At 37.4% G+C, this 14932-nt stretch overlaps 1 protein-coding gene across 4 annotated transcripts in view; it reads left to right on the top strand.

Moving 5' to 3' along the window:
* Nucleotides 1-14932, top strand: part of ETV1 (ETS variant transcription factor 1) — a 65834-nt gene that overhangs the window by 27422 nt on the left and 23480 nt on the right. For all 4 annotated transcript variants that reach the window (XM_072329187.1, XM_072329185.1, XM_072329186.1 and 1 more), the window contains 3 exons: nucleotides 4946-5075; nucleotides 6602-6790; nucleotides 10385-10632. In XM_072329187.1, coding sequence (XP_072185288.1) covers nucleotides 4946-5075; nucleotides 6602-6790; nucleotides 10385-10632 — 567 coding nt within the window. The remainder of the gene's footprint in view (nucleotides 1-4945; nucleotides 5076-6601; nucleotides 6791-10384; nucleotides 10633-14932) is intronic.

The following is a 14932-nucleotide window of genomic DNA, read 5'->3' as shown; positions in this document are numbered from 1 at the left end:
ATGGCTCCATAAAAGGCACTCTGTGCTGATAGCTGAGATTAGACCCTTTAGTAATGGATTTTTGTGTGCTGGGGGAAGGGGAAGGCTTGGCAGAAGTAAATGTACTGGAAAAGAATCTTTGAGAGACTGATGTATCTGGAGTGCCTGCTGCATTTCTGCGTGTGTTGGGAGGTAGATTTAAAGTATGACAGTATTGGCTTTATCAGTACAAGGGCCTGCTTTTCTTGCTTTGGAAATTTTACTGAGTTCTAACTTGAGTTACCCTGGTTAGTTCAGCAGCTGGAGTTGTGGTGGTATTAACTCAGAAAATTTTTCAGAGCTTCACTTTTTGTGTTGCTGTTATAAAAATCCCCTCTATCCAAACATGTTCATGAAATCTCTCTATATTTACATTGCGTATTAACAGTTTTGTCTCAGTCAATCATAAAAATGAATCAGTTTATTAGCAAAGTTGGGTTTAGACAGTGGTGTAAGGACATAAATTTGAAAAGCAAATCAAAAATGTAAATCAGAAATGTTCAAGGCATGATGACTTCTAGTGACCTCGCTGTTGCATCCTTTTCTCTGCGACTATACAAAGTTCTCAGACTTAAAACAGATGAATGTAGTGTTACTTCCAGGGTCACTGGATTTAACTAAGAAGCAATTTTGCTTCTGATTTTATATAATAAATTATCACACAAGTGTTGATAATAAGACATTTTTGTCTTTTTTTGGACTGTGGAATTAAGACCTGCTGTTTGCCAGCACCATAAAATTACCAGTATTATTTAATGCCTTTTAAAAATATGCTTAAATCAGTTCTTCACAAAGCAAAATCTGATGTTATATTTCATTCTTGGTAGGAATCTGAAGTTTGAAAATTTTAAAATATCTTCTTTTTTTGTTCAACGGTGAAATGCCTTGCAATTCCAGATAAAATATGTATTGTTTCTTCTTCTTGAATAATCATTTTTTTTAATAGAAAAGATTGTGGAGTCTTGGCTTTAATATTTGATGTAGTGCATTTCTTAGGCTTTCTCAAAAGAGTAGTCTCCGTTCTGTCTGTATGGAGATAGTACAGTTCCTGTTTGCCAGCCTAGGAATCACACAAAGTCTCCTCAAAGACAGACAGATTCCTTCTTTTAATTTCCGAGTTCTTAATAATAGTGTTCTCGTTGGTTTTAAACTGAGTGTTATGGACAAAGTGTTTGTTACTTGTCAGTAGCAAAATCCCCCGTCAAAGGAGAGTGGCACTTGAAAACAAGGGGTATCTGCGTGTTCTGTGCGTGTTTGTTACATGGTGATGTTGTCACTGCTTTGTGTAAAACCTAAGTACATAAAAACATTTAAAAACACAGAAAGCTAACGTAAGACTATACATGCTGTATTAGATACAACATGCAAGCTCTTCTACTATGCAGATCTAGATAGATGTACCTATACACAGTGAGTATGCTATATGTATTACAGCATAATCGGTTTGCTACAGATGGTAGCAGTCCTTCTGCTTGCCTTATGTCTGCATGTTGACTTCAGAGGTAGGGTCTGTGCTTTGAGTTCGTTCTGGTGCTGACACGCCTGACTTTCCAGTGCTTGAGATGAAGTGTTGAAGCTGGCCATCTAAATACAGGTTGTAAGGTTGTTTGCTTATCAAGTTGGGAAGTAGTTATCTGTAAGTAATCACTTGGGATAAAATCCTGGCCCTTGGTCACTTCTTAAAAAGATTGTTTTTAAGTAGAGTACCTGTTAACTGTAAAAGGGTTCAGACTGTTCTGGGGTTAAGCAAAATGAATTTACCATCAAGAAGAATGAAGTGGTGAAGAGCCGGGTGTTCAAAATGGGGATTTTTTAATTTGGATGGGTTGGTAGCTGGGGGTGTTGTACTAAAATTAGACTGTATAAATAAGCAACCTTGCTCTTATCAGTAGAAAACTGATAGAAAAAAAAGTCATATGAAATCCAGTTTAGTGAAACCGTGTATGTTTAAAAACTGTTTTTATCAGTAGTCTATGAAACGAGTGTTGTACTAAAATGAAGAGCAGTGGATGAAGGTGGCAGTGACGATGTGAGGACCTGTTTTGAATGCTTGAAATTTTACTGTTGGAATAAGCCTGTCATCTTCAACCACACTTCAGATGTGGTTTTAAAGGTCAAGAGGCATTTGAGAATGCCCTCCCAAAGCGTACTAAGTGTTTTTCCTTTCTTCCTCTAAGAGTGTACACTTAAAAGTTACAGATAAAGCTTAGCATGGTGACTGTGTCAGGAGACTGCCTGGAGAAGGCTTTAAATTTTACAGCTACATTATCTTTCTGGCCATAGTTAAGATAAAGATCTAATATAAAATCACTTTGAACTGTAATGCTTTCCTTAAATAAAATGAAGGCGTTAACCTACTTGATTTGATACACTTTAGCCTGGCTTATAAAGCTGAGAGGAAGGTGAGGTAAACTTTAATTAAAACTACAGCACAGATGCCTCCTAGCACCGTGCCCTGTACCTTGCTAGGACTGTACAGTAAGCAAAATAAAAATGTACCTCACAGCCGAGGCAGCAGGCTGGAGCCGTGTTCAGTGAAAGTAATTTAATTAGTGTTGATCATGACTCCAGATGATGGTGATTTGATAAGGAATAATTTAGTACTTAACAGCCTTTTACATGCACCAACTCCATGTGGGAAGGTAAAGCAAATTGCACAAAATGAATGTGCTGCTTTCACTTGTGCCTGTGCCAGTGAGCTGGAAAACTGCCTGTTAGCAGACGTTCAGGCTCTCAGCGCCGTGATGAAATACCCAGCCAGTTCTCTGCGCAGGGCTGTGGTGTGGGAGTCTCTGTACTCCCGTTATTTAAAAATAAATAAGGGAAGTAATTTTTCATAACAGATTAACTTTGAGGAAGTAGCAAAGTTAAAATAAAAAAAAATAAAAAGTCGAGCAGCATGTGGCCTTAGTGCAAACATGTGATACTGGCTTTAGAGAAGAGTCTTGTTACAGTTGTGGTTTAATTCTGTGATCCAAGTCAGGGAGCTTGCCGACCTCTGTGTTAAAGCCGTCGTTCTGGAGATAGAGCTTCCATCCCACTCTGAAACATGCAGCACTGACCAAGGCACATGAGGATAGCCAGCAGTGAAAGTTCTCTCATGAAAACCTGAAGCAAACAGTTGGGGGTCAGCCTGATTTGTGATGAGAGTGGAAAGCTGACCATGGACTGAGGGTTGCTTTATTATTAAATTTGAGAAGCTTTATTCAGGAAGGCCAAATAATGTTTTATTTTACTGCAAATTTATATAATTTCATTCAGAAAGATTTCTTACTGTGATATTCACTACTTTTTACCTCTGTAAGTTACTGTGACGTGTTTCCGTGTCTGCGTTGCTCTCTTCTTTTACCACACAGTCCTTCCATGATGAATGACTGCTGTTCATCAAATATAATAACTGAGAAGAGGTCTTAGAGACGATACTTATGAGTTTTGTGAATATATGTGGGAACATAATGTATCTCACATGATGTCTCAGCTGAGAGCTAATAATATGAGGTGTTAAATAGGCAGGTAGAAGAGGACCTGTCTGGGAGAGAGTTCTCTGAGCATCACCCAGTTGCAGGAAGACCAGTGGTGAGAATCAGAAATCAAGCTCTAACATACTTGTAAATAAGGGTTTATTGGTTCTGATGTTTACTTGTAGTGTTTGATTTACCAGTCAAACATATCCATGTTTGTGCCTGTGCAGTAGTAAAAAATAGCCTGTAACCAATTGTCTTTCCTATGGTCAGGTGCAAGGAAAGAGACAAGATACTACATAACAGTATGTAACAGGGACTTAATTTTGTGCTGAAGATTCTCTAATGGTGTTCTGCATGTGTGTAGCTTCCTCAAGAGACACAGATGCTTTTGTCAGGCTGCAGTGCGACATCTGAGCTGTGGTATCTCAGTGACAACACCGCAAATCAGTCATAAGAGTTCATCTCGAAACTCTGGGCTGCTCAGAGTCCAAAAATTGATTTGAAACCTCATTTTATTTAAAAATTGGAGGATGTGTTATCACACCATTAAATATCTGTCTTTAGTCCTTCGTCCTCCTAGCCACTTAATTTAGATTTGCTTGTGTTAGGTGAACTTTGAATTTTCTTCTGCTTTAATTCTAGTTAATGTTGGCTATGAATAAGGAATGTTGGCTGGCATAAACTAATCTGCTGGTTAACCTTATATTTACCTCTGTCCTTTTCCTTAATTCAAACCAACTTGTGCTTTTCTTTGACAGTGCATTTCTGTCATACTCCCTCTGTTCTTTTTGCTATATATACATGTAAAAAAAATATAGATAATTTTTTCTCCATTTCTTTCTGCATCCCATTTCATATTGACTTTGGTGAGGCCAGAATTTTGTCTTTTGTATTTATGAGAAAAATTACTCAAGGCGTTTCTTGTGTATTTTTTCAGCTATTGCTTATAACTAAAGAAATATAGTCACCCAGTTTCCTAAGTTTCACTACAAATTTGCATGTCTTCTGTGGGACAAAAAGATAATGGATCATATACATGAGAAATTTACTTTGGAAAAATTGGTGTGGCACTCATTGAAGTGAACTGCTATTGCATTTATAGATAAAAGCTACCTCACAAATATTACTTAGAAACATTTGGTGCCTGGGAAGTATTTTGCCTCTGACAACATTTACAGTAGTTAAGCCAAATATATGTGGGCTGTTATTTTCCTACTAATGAGATGGGATCCTGGCCATCATTCTATTAAACAATAAAAGTGCTAATAGCCAATGCAAGGGATCTCTGGTGTGTAGTTTTCAGATACCCAAAGAAATGCTTGAAATGTTTATTTCCTATATTGTTTTTAGTATTGCAATGGTCTAATTAATCATGTGATTAATTAACAGTGTCTAGTTTACTCGAGAAAGCTCATTGTTAATATTGTATTTGGTTTTTAATTACATTCTCTTTCTCTTTCCAGTGGCTTTTCATGGTCTCCCTGTGAAAATCAAGAAGGAACCCCATAGCCCATGTTCAGAACTTGGCTCTGCTTGCAGTCAAGAGCAACCATTCAAGTTCAGTTATGGGGAAAAGTGCCTGTACAATGTCAGGTAAAGCAATCAGGAGTATGTCTACAGTGAGAACTGCTGATTTAAATGAGGACTGACTAAAGAGTAATAAAGCCATAATAGAGATCTTATAAAAGTTACCTCTTCAGCAGATAACAGACTGATGAGATAATGCTTTTAGCTGATGAACACCGATGATGTTGTTTACAGTTGTATGAAACACTTACATAACCACTTTAAAGCAGTGTTTTTCATCAAAATGCATATTCTCCAATCCTTCTCCATGGGAGATAGCCAGAATTTTAAAACCTATAGTGCAAGCATGAAATGGAAGGAGTGTCTGGTTTTCTGTGAGTTGTGTTGAAAATATTTTCAAGATGCATGACATACATTAGGAAAGATAGTAAGCTCTGTGTAACAGACTGGCAGGTCTGAGCAGCACCTTAGATATTTGACATGTTTTGAAATGACATATGCCTACATTCAAGGATGATTGCAATTTGAAATAGTATTTCATTAGAATATGCATCTTTGCTATCTTTTCAAAAGGAAATTGTCATCTTTTATATGAGTAAACAGTAAAAGCTTTAATAATTCTAAGGGGCTTGATATGACTGCATTCTTTATTGATTTTCTTTTGGCTTGCACTTACATGTCACTCCTACCTTCAGTGTCAACAATGAAGGGTTTCTTATTGACAATTGAGTCTATTTTCGAATCTTTAAACTAGCTGGTGAGTTCTTGTTCACATTTATGTATTACCGAAACTAAAAACGCTTAAATAATCTGCAGTAACTTTTTTATGTGTGGAAGAAAATTAAAAAACAGAATGATATCTTCACCAGTCATACAAGAATGGTTTTGGTTACAAAAATCAAATGTGTGTATTAATGGATCTGGTGGATGCTGGGGTACCTGACATAGGAAAGTATGAAAGTTCTTGCTTACTGTCTGCTTCGCATCTGTGTTTTTATTGCTGGAAACAGGAATGATCAAAGTGTGCTCATGTCCTTTTCTTGTTTGGGACACCTTTGTATTTGCAGGACTCAAATGCTGTTTTTGAGAGGGGAAAAAAAAAAAAATTGTCAAGGGAGGCTACTGACATCCTACGTGGGTAGCAAAGCCAGCATAGCATTGTTTTTCTGGGTCAGATCCCTTCCCTCTAGCTGCATTCATTGTTTTACTGTCTCACTTTGTGGTTTGTACACATTCTAAAAAGCATCTTGACAGGCACTGCCAGCTCTTCATGCTCTAGTCCAGGTGTTTTTACAATTGCGTGTTTTATGTATCCCTTGTTAGAATGTCACTGTAAGACTGAATCCTTTAAAACTACATTTCTAGGTTCCAGAGAAGAAAATGCTATGTTGAGCCACTTACTTCCAAAGTGGTTTTTTTTCTGTTCTCTTCTCAGTGTAAAGAGTTTCCCTTCCCTAAACTGCTTAATAAAGTATCTGTAATAGAAAGCCTGTATGTGATGCTATTTTTTTTTCTTTTTTTATTCTCTTAATGTGCTTCTTGTGTTTGCTGAGAAAATAACTTGACTATCCATCCTCTTGCTTTACTGATAGTGCCTATGATCAGAAGCCACAAGTGGGAATGAGGCCCTCCAACCCACCAACGCCATCCAGCACTCCTGTGTCACCACTGCACCATGCCTCCCCAAATTCAGCTCAGACTCCTAAACCTGACCGGGTTTTCCCTGCCCATCTCCCTCCATCCCAATCCATTCAAGACAACAGCTTCCCTATGGATCACAGGTAAAATACAGAACATATACAGGACCTGTCCAGAAGGCATTTCAGTGGTGGCTGCATGTCTCTCATATAGGGCAGCTCTGGCTTTAAGCCAGCAAAGTTCAGAATGTCAGAAATACGTGTGTTGTGTAAAAGATTGGCAATCTGCTTGATGGATTTCAGTAGAAGTTGGTCTTGACACTGACACAGTTTTAATGAGCTGGTTCTATTGCCTTGTGAGGGCAGCTCACTTGAGGCTAGTAAGCCCCATGAGGTGATGAAGTCACTGGCAGACAAGATCCTTGCTATAAGTGTCTTGCATCTTCCTAAGAAATGTACCTACAAACAGATAAGTGGCTGTATTACGATGTTACTGCTTGAGAATATTCTTTGGAAGGGTGGATCGTTTTTCCAACTGCTTTTGAAATATAACATTTCAAACAAACTAAGATGCCAACATAAACTGCGCTTAAATAACATTAGTCTGAGTAAAAGCCACAAGAGCTGGAGACTAGAATTAAAGCTTAAACTGTCCTTAAGTCACCCTGTTTTGTTTTGATGTTAGAAATCCCTAGACAACTGACTGTCTTTCTTAGCTCTGTTTTGCAACAAATATGCTCAGTGCATTTCCCTTATTTTTGAGACCAGACACTTGTTTGTGAAATTCTGTTCATTTTATCCATTGTTACATGAACCTGTTTGTGTTTGCTTAATTGTGCAGTTTCTCAGAGCGTTTTGATTTTCAGCTATATATAGATATGTAAGTTCAGGGACTTGTCTTAGTGCTTACAGTTTAACCAATTGTTAACAAATTGTTAAACTGTACCTGAAAAGAAAATCACAGATTTTGGGAGTTTGACGTGCATGCTTCTTCTCTAATAAGGGCTGTTATCTCCAGGGATATGCGCAGATCACTTCTGAAGGAGGTTGCTATGGCTTATATTGCTATTTTGTGCTCTACTGAGATATTAAATATCACCCAGGGTTCCTATAGGCGTGTCTAGCATTGAAGGAGCACTGAATTGGCCCCTTCGACTGCAGTGTGTATAGTTTTCCCCTCCTTGCACTGTAGTTTAACCAAGTTGACCCCTGGTGAAGCCAGGCTGCAGTTCTGATTGCAGGAGTGTGATAAAATGTGTTTCTCTATATACACCCAAGTCTTTGTGTATTGTCAGGAGACTGAAATCCGCCAAAGATAAGTGGATTCTGTGTAAGAGAGTATTCTATGGGATTTTAAAAATAATTATTTTATTTAACTGTTACTTTAGAGCAATTTGTGAAGAGAATGCTGAAACTGTCAGTCTGAATTTGAATGTTTATAGAGGTTTGCATAGCCCTTAGTTTATCTTTCTGTAACTGTAATAATTCTTCTACACAAGCTCTATGGGTTCTTTGCACAGTTTTTTTTTCTTTTTCCTGTGTCTTTGAAGTTCATTTTCTTTGGTGAATGTTGCACTAGTCCTTCCCTTCTGTGATAAAATATCACATTTTATTGAATATCTAATTAGCTGGAGCAAAAATCTCTTTTTCAACCTTTACAAAGAAAAGTGCAATTGTAGTGGAAGACATTTTTTCCTTCTTTACTTTGAATTTTTTTCATTTGCTGTTCTTTGTAACAAATGTACACTTCATATTTTTGTCCAATTCAAATCTTCCTGATGTACAAGATGGTAGCTGTGACGAGTGCATTCAGAAAATGTCATTTAAACAAATGGTCTACCTATGAAAGTTCGTATATAAATCTTTAACTCCAAGCATATTTCTTTGGAACATGCATTGGTGTAAAAGATGGAATCAGTATCTAGAAGATACAGCCCATACATCTTCATACTGGGCATGAATATATGAGCGATAAGTGGTCCTAACAAGTACCAACAGGAATCAAATCCACTTGTGTAAACAAATGACTTGATTCCATACAAAGCTTCCAGTACAACAAGTATTATTAACTTCCTTTGAGGCTTTGTGAGTGAGTCTGTTTCTTATTTTAACTTCAAGTTGCAATTTTCTGATTCACTCCTTGACAGTTCTTAATGATAATTTCTGCTTCTTTTTTTGGCTAATGAAAAAAGGAAAAGAGGGAAATGAATGCAGTGCCAGTCAGCCTAACTGTTTCATAATACATTTGAGTTTCTAAGTTTATTTTCTGCAGGTGTAGGTGGAATTGCAAAAACCAATGTTGCAGTGTAATATTCTTTGTACTACAGAATCGAATATTTACAGCAGCATTAAATAAATAAATAAATAAATAAAATGTCTCTAGTACTACATTGTAATAGTTTCTATCCTTGTAGCTCCCATAGTATTTGTAATTAAGCTATGATGGTAAATATTTCTCAGACTAAGTTCACTGGAGTACTTCGACAGATGTTAGGGTTTCAATTATTTCAGAAACATGTACTACATACAAGATGATTTACAAGGACTGTGTTATTTATGAAGTCAAAACCCTGCTTTCTTTGTCACTTGCTCCATTTTGTCCAAGAGAATGCCTGCTTTTGCTGGCATGAGCCAAAGTCAGTTCCACTGCAAAGTAAAAGAAGCTGAAGAATGACTAGTTCTTCATTTTTAGTGTGGCTTGCAGAGAAAGGGACTAATTTCTTTTTTAAAAAAGAGGAATAATGAGTGGCTAATAGGGCCAGTAAGCACTTTGTTGCAAGAACATTGTTGCACCTACTGTGGATTAGAAAGGGCATAATTCTGGTGGTGATAGTTACCATCAGTCTAGTAATCTGTAGATCACAGAAGACTGGGGGGTCTCATCAGAGCAGGGTGGCAAAATAGTATTCTTGTATTCTGTAGGCTTCTGAACCCTCAGATGTCCAACTAATTAAATTCAAAACTTTTAGTCTTATGAAGAGAGCAACAAATGCAAGTTCATGAGTAGTGTTGCATGGAAATAAAGTTGATTTATAATTGAATGATCAGATTTTATGTGTACTGAGTAGCATTTTGGAGTAGTGAATGGCAGTGTGACCTGCATGGACTATTTCCTTCATGTAGAAATAATCATGGCAAGAATGCTTTATTTCTCTTAGCAAAAATCTGTACCCTATCCTTTTTCTGGAGTGCTTAAATTCCCTTCCAAAATGCAGTGCCACCTTTGCAGGTAGACCTTAGTCCTCAAGGGATCAGAATCATATGCTTCTACCCAGGCATGATTCCAGGAGTTGGGACAGACAGTATTCTTTGTTGTAGTGGTCAGCATAGTTTCTGTGTAACAAAACTGCAAGAGTAAATTAGGGTACAAGCAATATGCTATTCATGCTCATGAAAGAACAGATAACTCCATGTTACTGTTGTAGTATAACATCAATCTTTTTGCTGGTTGGCCTCCTCTGCTGAGAGATGTTGAAGGCAAGGAATGTGGTGGTGGGGGCAGGTGGTATTAGAGTTGGTATTAGTAAGTGGGGGGTTTATTTCTTTGCTTCTTGCTGTTCTGCAGCACTGCCATGATCATAATCCTGGTGGGGAGCATTTGGCATTATCATAAACAAAATGTTTGCTACTGAGAAAGTGATAAAGCCATTCCCTCCTGCTAACCATAATCTGTGGAGATCTTTGTGAAATGGAATGTAGCTTAAGTCCTTTACATGACCTCTCTAACTTGTGTCCTAGATTTCGCCGCCAGCTCTCTGAACCTTGCAATTCTTTTCCACCTTTGCCTGCAATGCCGAGGGAAGGACGTCCAATATATCAGCGGCAGATGTCTGAGCCTAACATCCCCTTCCCGCCTCAAGGTTTTAAGCAGGAGTATCATGATCCAGTTTATGAACACAATGCCATGGTTGGCAGTGCAGCCAGTCAAAATTTCCCCCCTCCTCTGATGATTAAACAGGAACCTAGAGATTTTGCATATGATTCAGGTAGGTGAGACTCTATTTATTTCTGCATAGTAAATCAGTAAATGAGTCCAAGGTGGTGCTATTGGTGTTTTGATCATATTAATTGAAACTTGCTTTTTTGACTTTAAATTTCTCAAAGTAATTTATGTCCAGTGCGCCTCACGAAATAGTAAGATTGCCATGTAGCACCATGTGTCTTATGCCACCCTTTCCTTGTCTTGGTCAGCAGAAAATTTCACTTCCTAGAACTCTCTGTCCTGACATTGTACAAATTAAAGAAGCCAGCAATGTAGAAATTGTGGGTGTAAAACTGAGCTTTACTTAAACAGGGTCTTGCTCTGTACTATCTCAACTCTGACCTCTAAATTTGTGTGTTCCATTTTACGAGCTCTTTTATTTGCCTGCCAGTAGCAGAGGACTCTTTCCCCTCTTGCTTGCACTACCTTAAATCAGAAGTAACTCCACTGAGGTGGGGTTTATACAGCTATAAAACCAATGAGGGAGAAGAATCAGGCAAATTGGTGTCAGCTTCTCAGTTTGTGCATACTCGTGTGTTTTGTAGAGGTACATAATCTGTGATGCCAGGTTGCTGATGTAGAGAATACACTATTGCTATTAATAATGTTTATTATTATCGTGCTTGTAGGGCAACAGAAATGAAGCCTTATTGTTCTATAGATAGTATGAAATAGAGGAGGTGGTGGCCCATTCTGAATAGCTTCTGGTCAGAAAAGATAAAAATGTGAATCAAGGGAATATTATTATTAATGTTAGATTCCTTTGCTACAATTTAAATATTTATATTGTATTTAGGAAAGGAGAAAAAAAAATAAGGAAGGAGAAATAGAGTTTAGCATTGAGTAGCAGGTAAAGAGGAGAGGGAAGCTGAGGGGTGGCATGGAGGGAAGCTGAGATTAGAACAGCATGGAGCAGAATGGATGAGGTGAATGGGGTAAACATCATCTTGGTAAGTATAGTGCTGTGAAAATGCCCTCAAAACATGTCTTTCAGTTCCTATGTAAATGATTTCTTCAGCTCCTCAATCACTGTCTCTGTCTTGCTTTATGTATGCAACACATACATAAGTGATACATAAGGGAGACTTCAACAAGTTCTCATGGTGCTCCTAAGGCAAGGTATGTTGCTTTCACCAGTCACTCTGAGTTGGAGCAGGGAGAATGGATGACACTTCACTGACCTATGTCTAATGCTCTTCCTGTGCTTTCCTCCTGGCTCGATCTCTGGCTAGATGCTTTGGCAGTTTTGTTTCTAGCAGCTGCATGGCTGCTGAGTTGAGATCTCCTTTGAAATTTTAATCCATGGCAAACTGTCTTGCAAATTGACAAAGTAGAAAATTTGTTTTTATGGTTTTTTTTGTTTGTTTTTTTTTTTACGGCTATCTTTACATTACCTATTTAGTAAAATATTATGTGGTAGCATTGGTGTAATGTGCCTGTTTTAAGATCGACTCCATGTTAGTACAGGTGATTTTGGAAAGCAGAGCTGCTTTTGCCTTTCTTATTCTTCACAAGCAAAAGAAAATCAATCCTTAGATAGTTTGTGTTAGGCATATACAGGAAGAACTTCAGAACTGAAGTATGACAACATGAAAATAGGTTTAGATTGTAAGATCTTGAACTAAATCTGTTCACTAATGAAGGTTCTGAGATAATGTGGTTCTGGCACTTGTGTACCTTTAGTATTAGCAAAGAGCAGGGGAGAGACTGTCTGCAAAGTTAATGTGGCTGTTGTTAATAGGGGACCGCAGCTTCAGGCACTGCCAGTCCCCTGCAACCTTCACAAGCACCGTTATTCATCCTTCTAAATTAAAGGGTGAAAAAAGACCCTTTTGTAAGCATGCTTCATGTTTGGCTGGGAAGTGGGATCTCCTTATTGCATGCTTTTACTTTAAGTCTGGCTTGTCTGCTAGCATCCGTCTTTCCTTGGAATATTCTTTATGGCAAAAAAGCAATTTTGATTCTGAAAAAAAGATGTGCATAGTTGTGTCCAATCCTATCATGTTTTTATTTGTCTGTTTGTTTGTTGGTTTTTTTTTATTTATTTTTATTTTTTTGTGTGCCAACAAGAACATTTCAATTTTTAGTAATGACATTTAAGCAAAATTGTTGTTTCTTTTGCAGATGAGTAATTAGTTTTTAAAAATGTAATAGCTTTGTAACCAGTGGTCATGAAAAATTAATCTGTTGGTATCAGGAAGTACTTTTATTGGCCTCAGAATCACTGCATTTAAGTTGACACATCTGTACACTCCATAAATTGCAGTCAACAACTGTGGTCTGTTGATATTTTGTCTTGTTACCATCTGTTCTCTAGAAACCATCATTTTCCATCCTTGCTAAAAGTACATTAAATAAGCCCTTAGGAAACATAATGTATTTGTCACTGAATCATTGATTTCATTTTTTCGCCTATGGATGTTCAGGGAAGGAGGAGTGCCAGAGCGAAAAGTCTTTTTTTGCATGCTATTTTATTGCAGCTCAGCTAAGAATATAGAAACGTATTTAAAAAGTTCATCGTAATACACCAAGATGTTCCTTTTGGGATGTTTTTGAAAGAGCCTCATAAAAGTTCATTGCTTTTGTGCACTATACTTTATACTTTGTGGGAGGCTGGTGAATGAAAAGCATTATTATGGAATGATTATAACTCTATTAAAACATGACATTAATTATGACATGGGAAATGGCAGATCAATTAGTTGTAATTGTAATTGCAGGTATGCAATTTCTACTGCAGAATGTTTGAGATAATGGAAAAAGAAAAATGTCAACAGAGTAGAAGTCTTTCTTATCTTTCCACACTTCTAGAAGTCAGAGTGCATCATATACATTCAGTCAGGCATTTTCTGCTACTATTTTTTTTCTTTTTTTGGCTGCTTGTTGCAGGTGTTAGTACTTGATTCTGTGTGTAGCAAAGAACTTGTAGGACTTTGGGATTTTATGTCATTAATGACTGACCCCAGAAGTCTTTCCAATATGTTTGTTTACAAGAATTAATAATGATCATTCTTGTACTGTTACCACTACTATAATTCAGTTCATGTGTTCAGTTATTTAACTGAAAAGGCCAAACTTGAGCTGCTTAATCTATTTTGAGCTTTATTTTGAAGCAGGACCCTTGCAGGTTTAATCCTTTTTATTTTAATTAGTGTATTTGCTAATATACTGTGTTATTAAACCATCCATGTAGATTAATACTAAAAATGCTTTGCAATGAAATCTTAAATTGCAGGTTAAATTCTCACATTCTGTTTTACCTGATTGAACTAGTTATTTTGTTTGGAACGTTCTTTTTTGCCTATGTCTTTGACTAAGAACTTGGAAATTTGTCACCTGTTAGTGTTAGTCAGCGATAAGTAGAGGAATTACTGCTTCTATATATTACTGATTGCTAGAAATTATCTGTTGATAGAGAGCCATGCTGGAGGCATCGATAGGGCTATTCTTGCATCTCAGAGTAGTCTCACAATTAATACAGCAGAAAAGACTAGAAAATTAGGATTCTATCCCTGTTGCTTTGAACGTTTTCTGAGTCACGTTACTTACGTAATAAACTGTCAAGACACAGTTACGAGGCTTTATGTGTTGCTCTCTTCATTGCTCATCCCTCAAACTCCTGAGGCCTCACAAATGACAGATATCTTTGGGATTCGAGAATGATTGAGATGACTGAGATACGTTGGATATATACCTACTTATTTAGGTGCCCAACTACGACTAGAAAATTCTTAAAGAACATTATGTATTACATTAAGTTCAAGGCTTAATTTCAAATGACTTCCTTTGAATTTTTAGGTGAAAAAGTACAGGAACATCAAAGCATCACAAAAGTAAGAAATAATGTGAAAATCTGGCTGAGCTAACAACTACTTTGGCAAACCTTGGGGCTGCGTTGCCCCAAAATTGAAATTGCCTATGTTAGGTCCTAAAATTGGCCATTCCACTGTATTAATCTTAAGGTCATCTTTTCCTTTCTTGAAATGTTCTGCCTCATTAATGGTAGAACTTCTAGCCTCTCACAAATGAAGCAGAGTTTCCACCTGCAAATCTGTTCACTGAACCGGTCTCCCTCCCCCTAACAGGCTTGATTTGTTCAGTCAGGAGGCAAGTCCTGAGTCAAAAGGCTGCGTTCATTAGCAACAAAGCAGTTGTATCAAAGTTGCCCAGGAAGCTGTAATTATGACACTTCTTAACCATCAAAGTTTCCTCGTATAGGTGTAGGGTGTTGTTAGAATTCTACCATCCATGTTAGAAATACATATTTACCTAATGACCAGGAACAGAATAAAAGCAGGAGTCCT

This window comes from Excalfactoria chinensis, chromosome 2, assembly GCF_039878825.1.
Source record: "Excalfactoria chinensis isolate bCotChi1 chromosome 2, bCotChi1.hap2, whole genome shotgun sequence".
NCBI lineage: Eukaryota > Metazoa > Chordata > Aves > Galliformes > Phasianidae > Excalfactoria > Excalfactoria chinensis.
The sequence above is the reverse complement of the archived record's forward strand: the minus strand, read 5'-3'. Positions and strand labels throughout refer to the sequence as shown.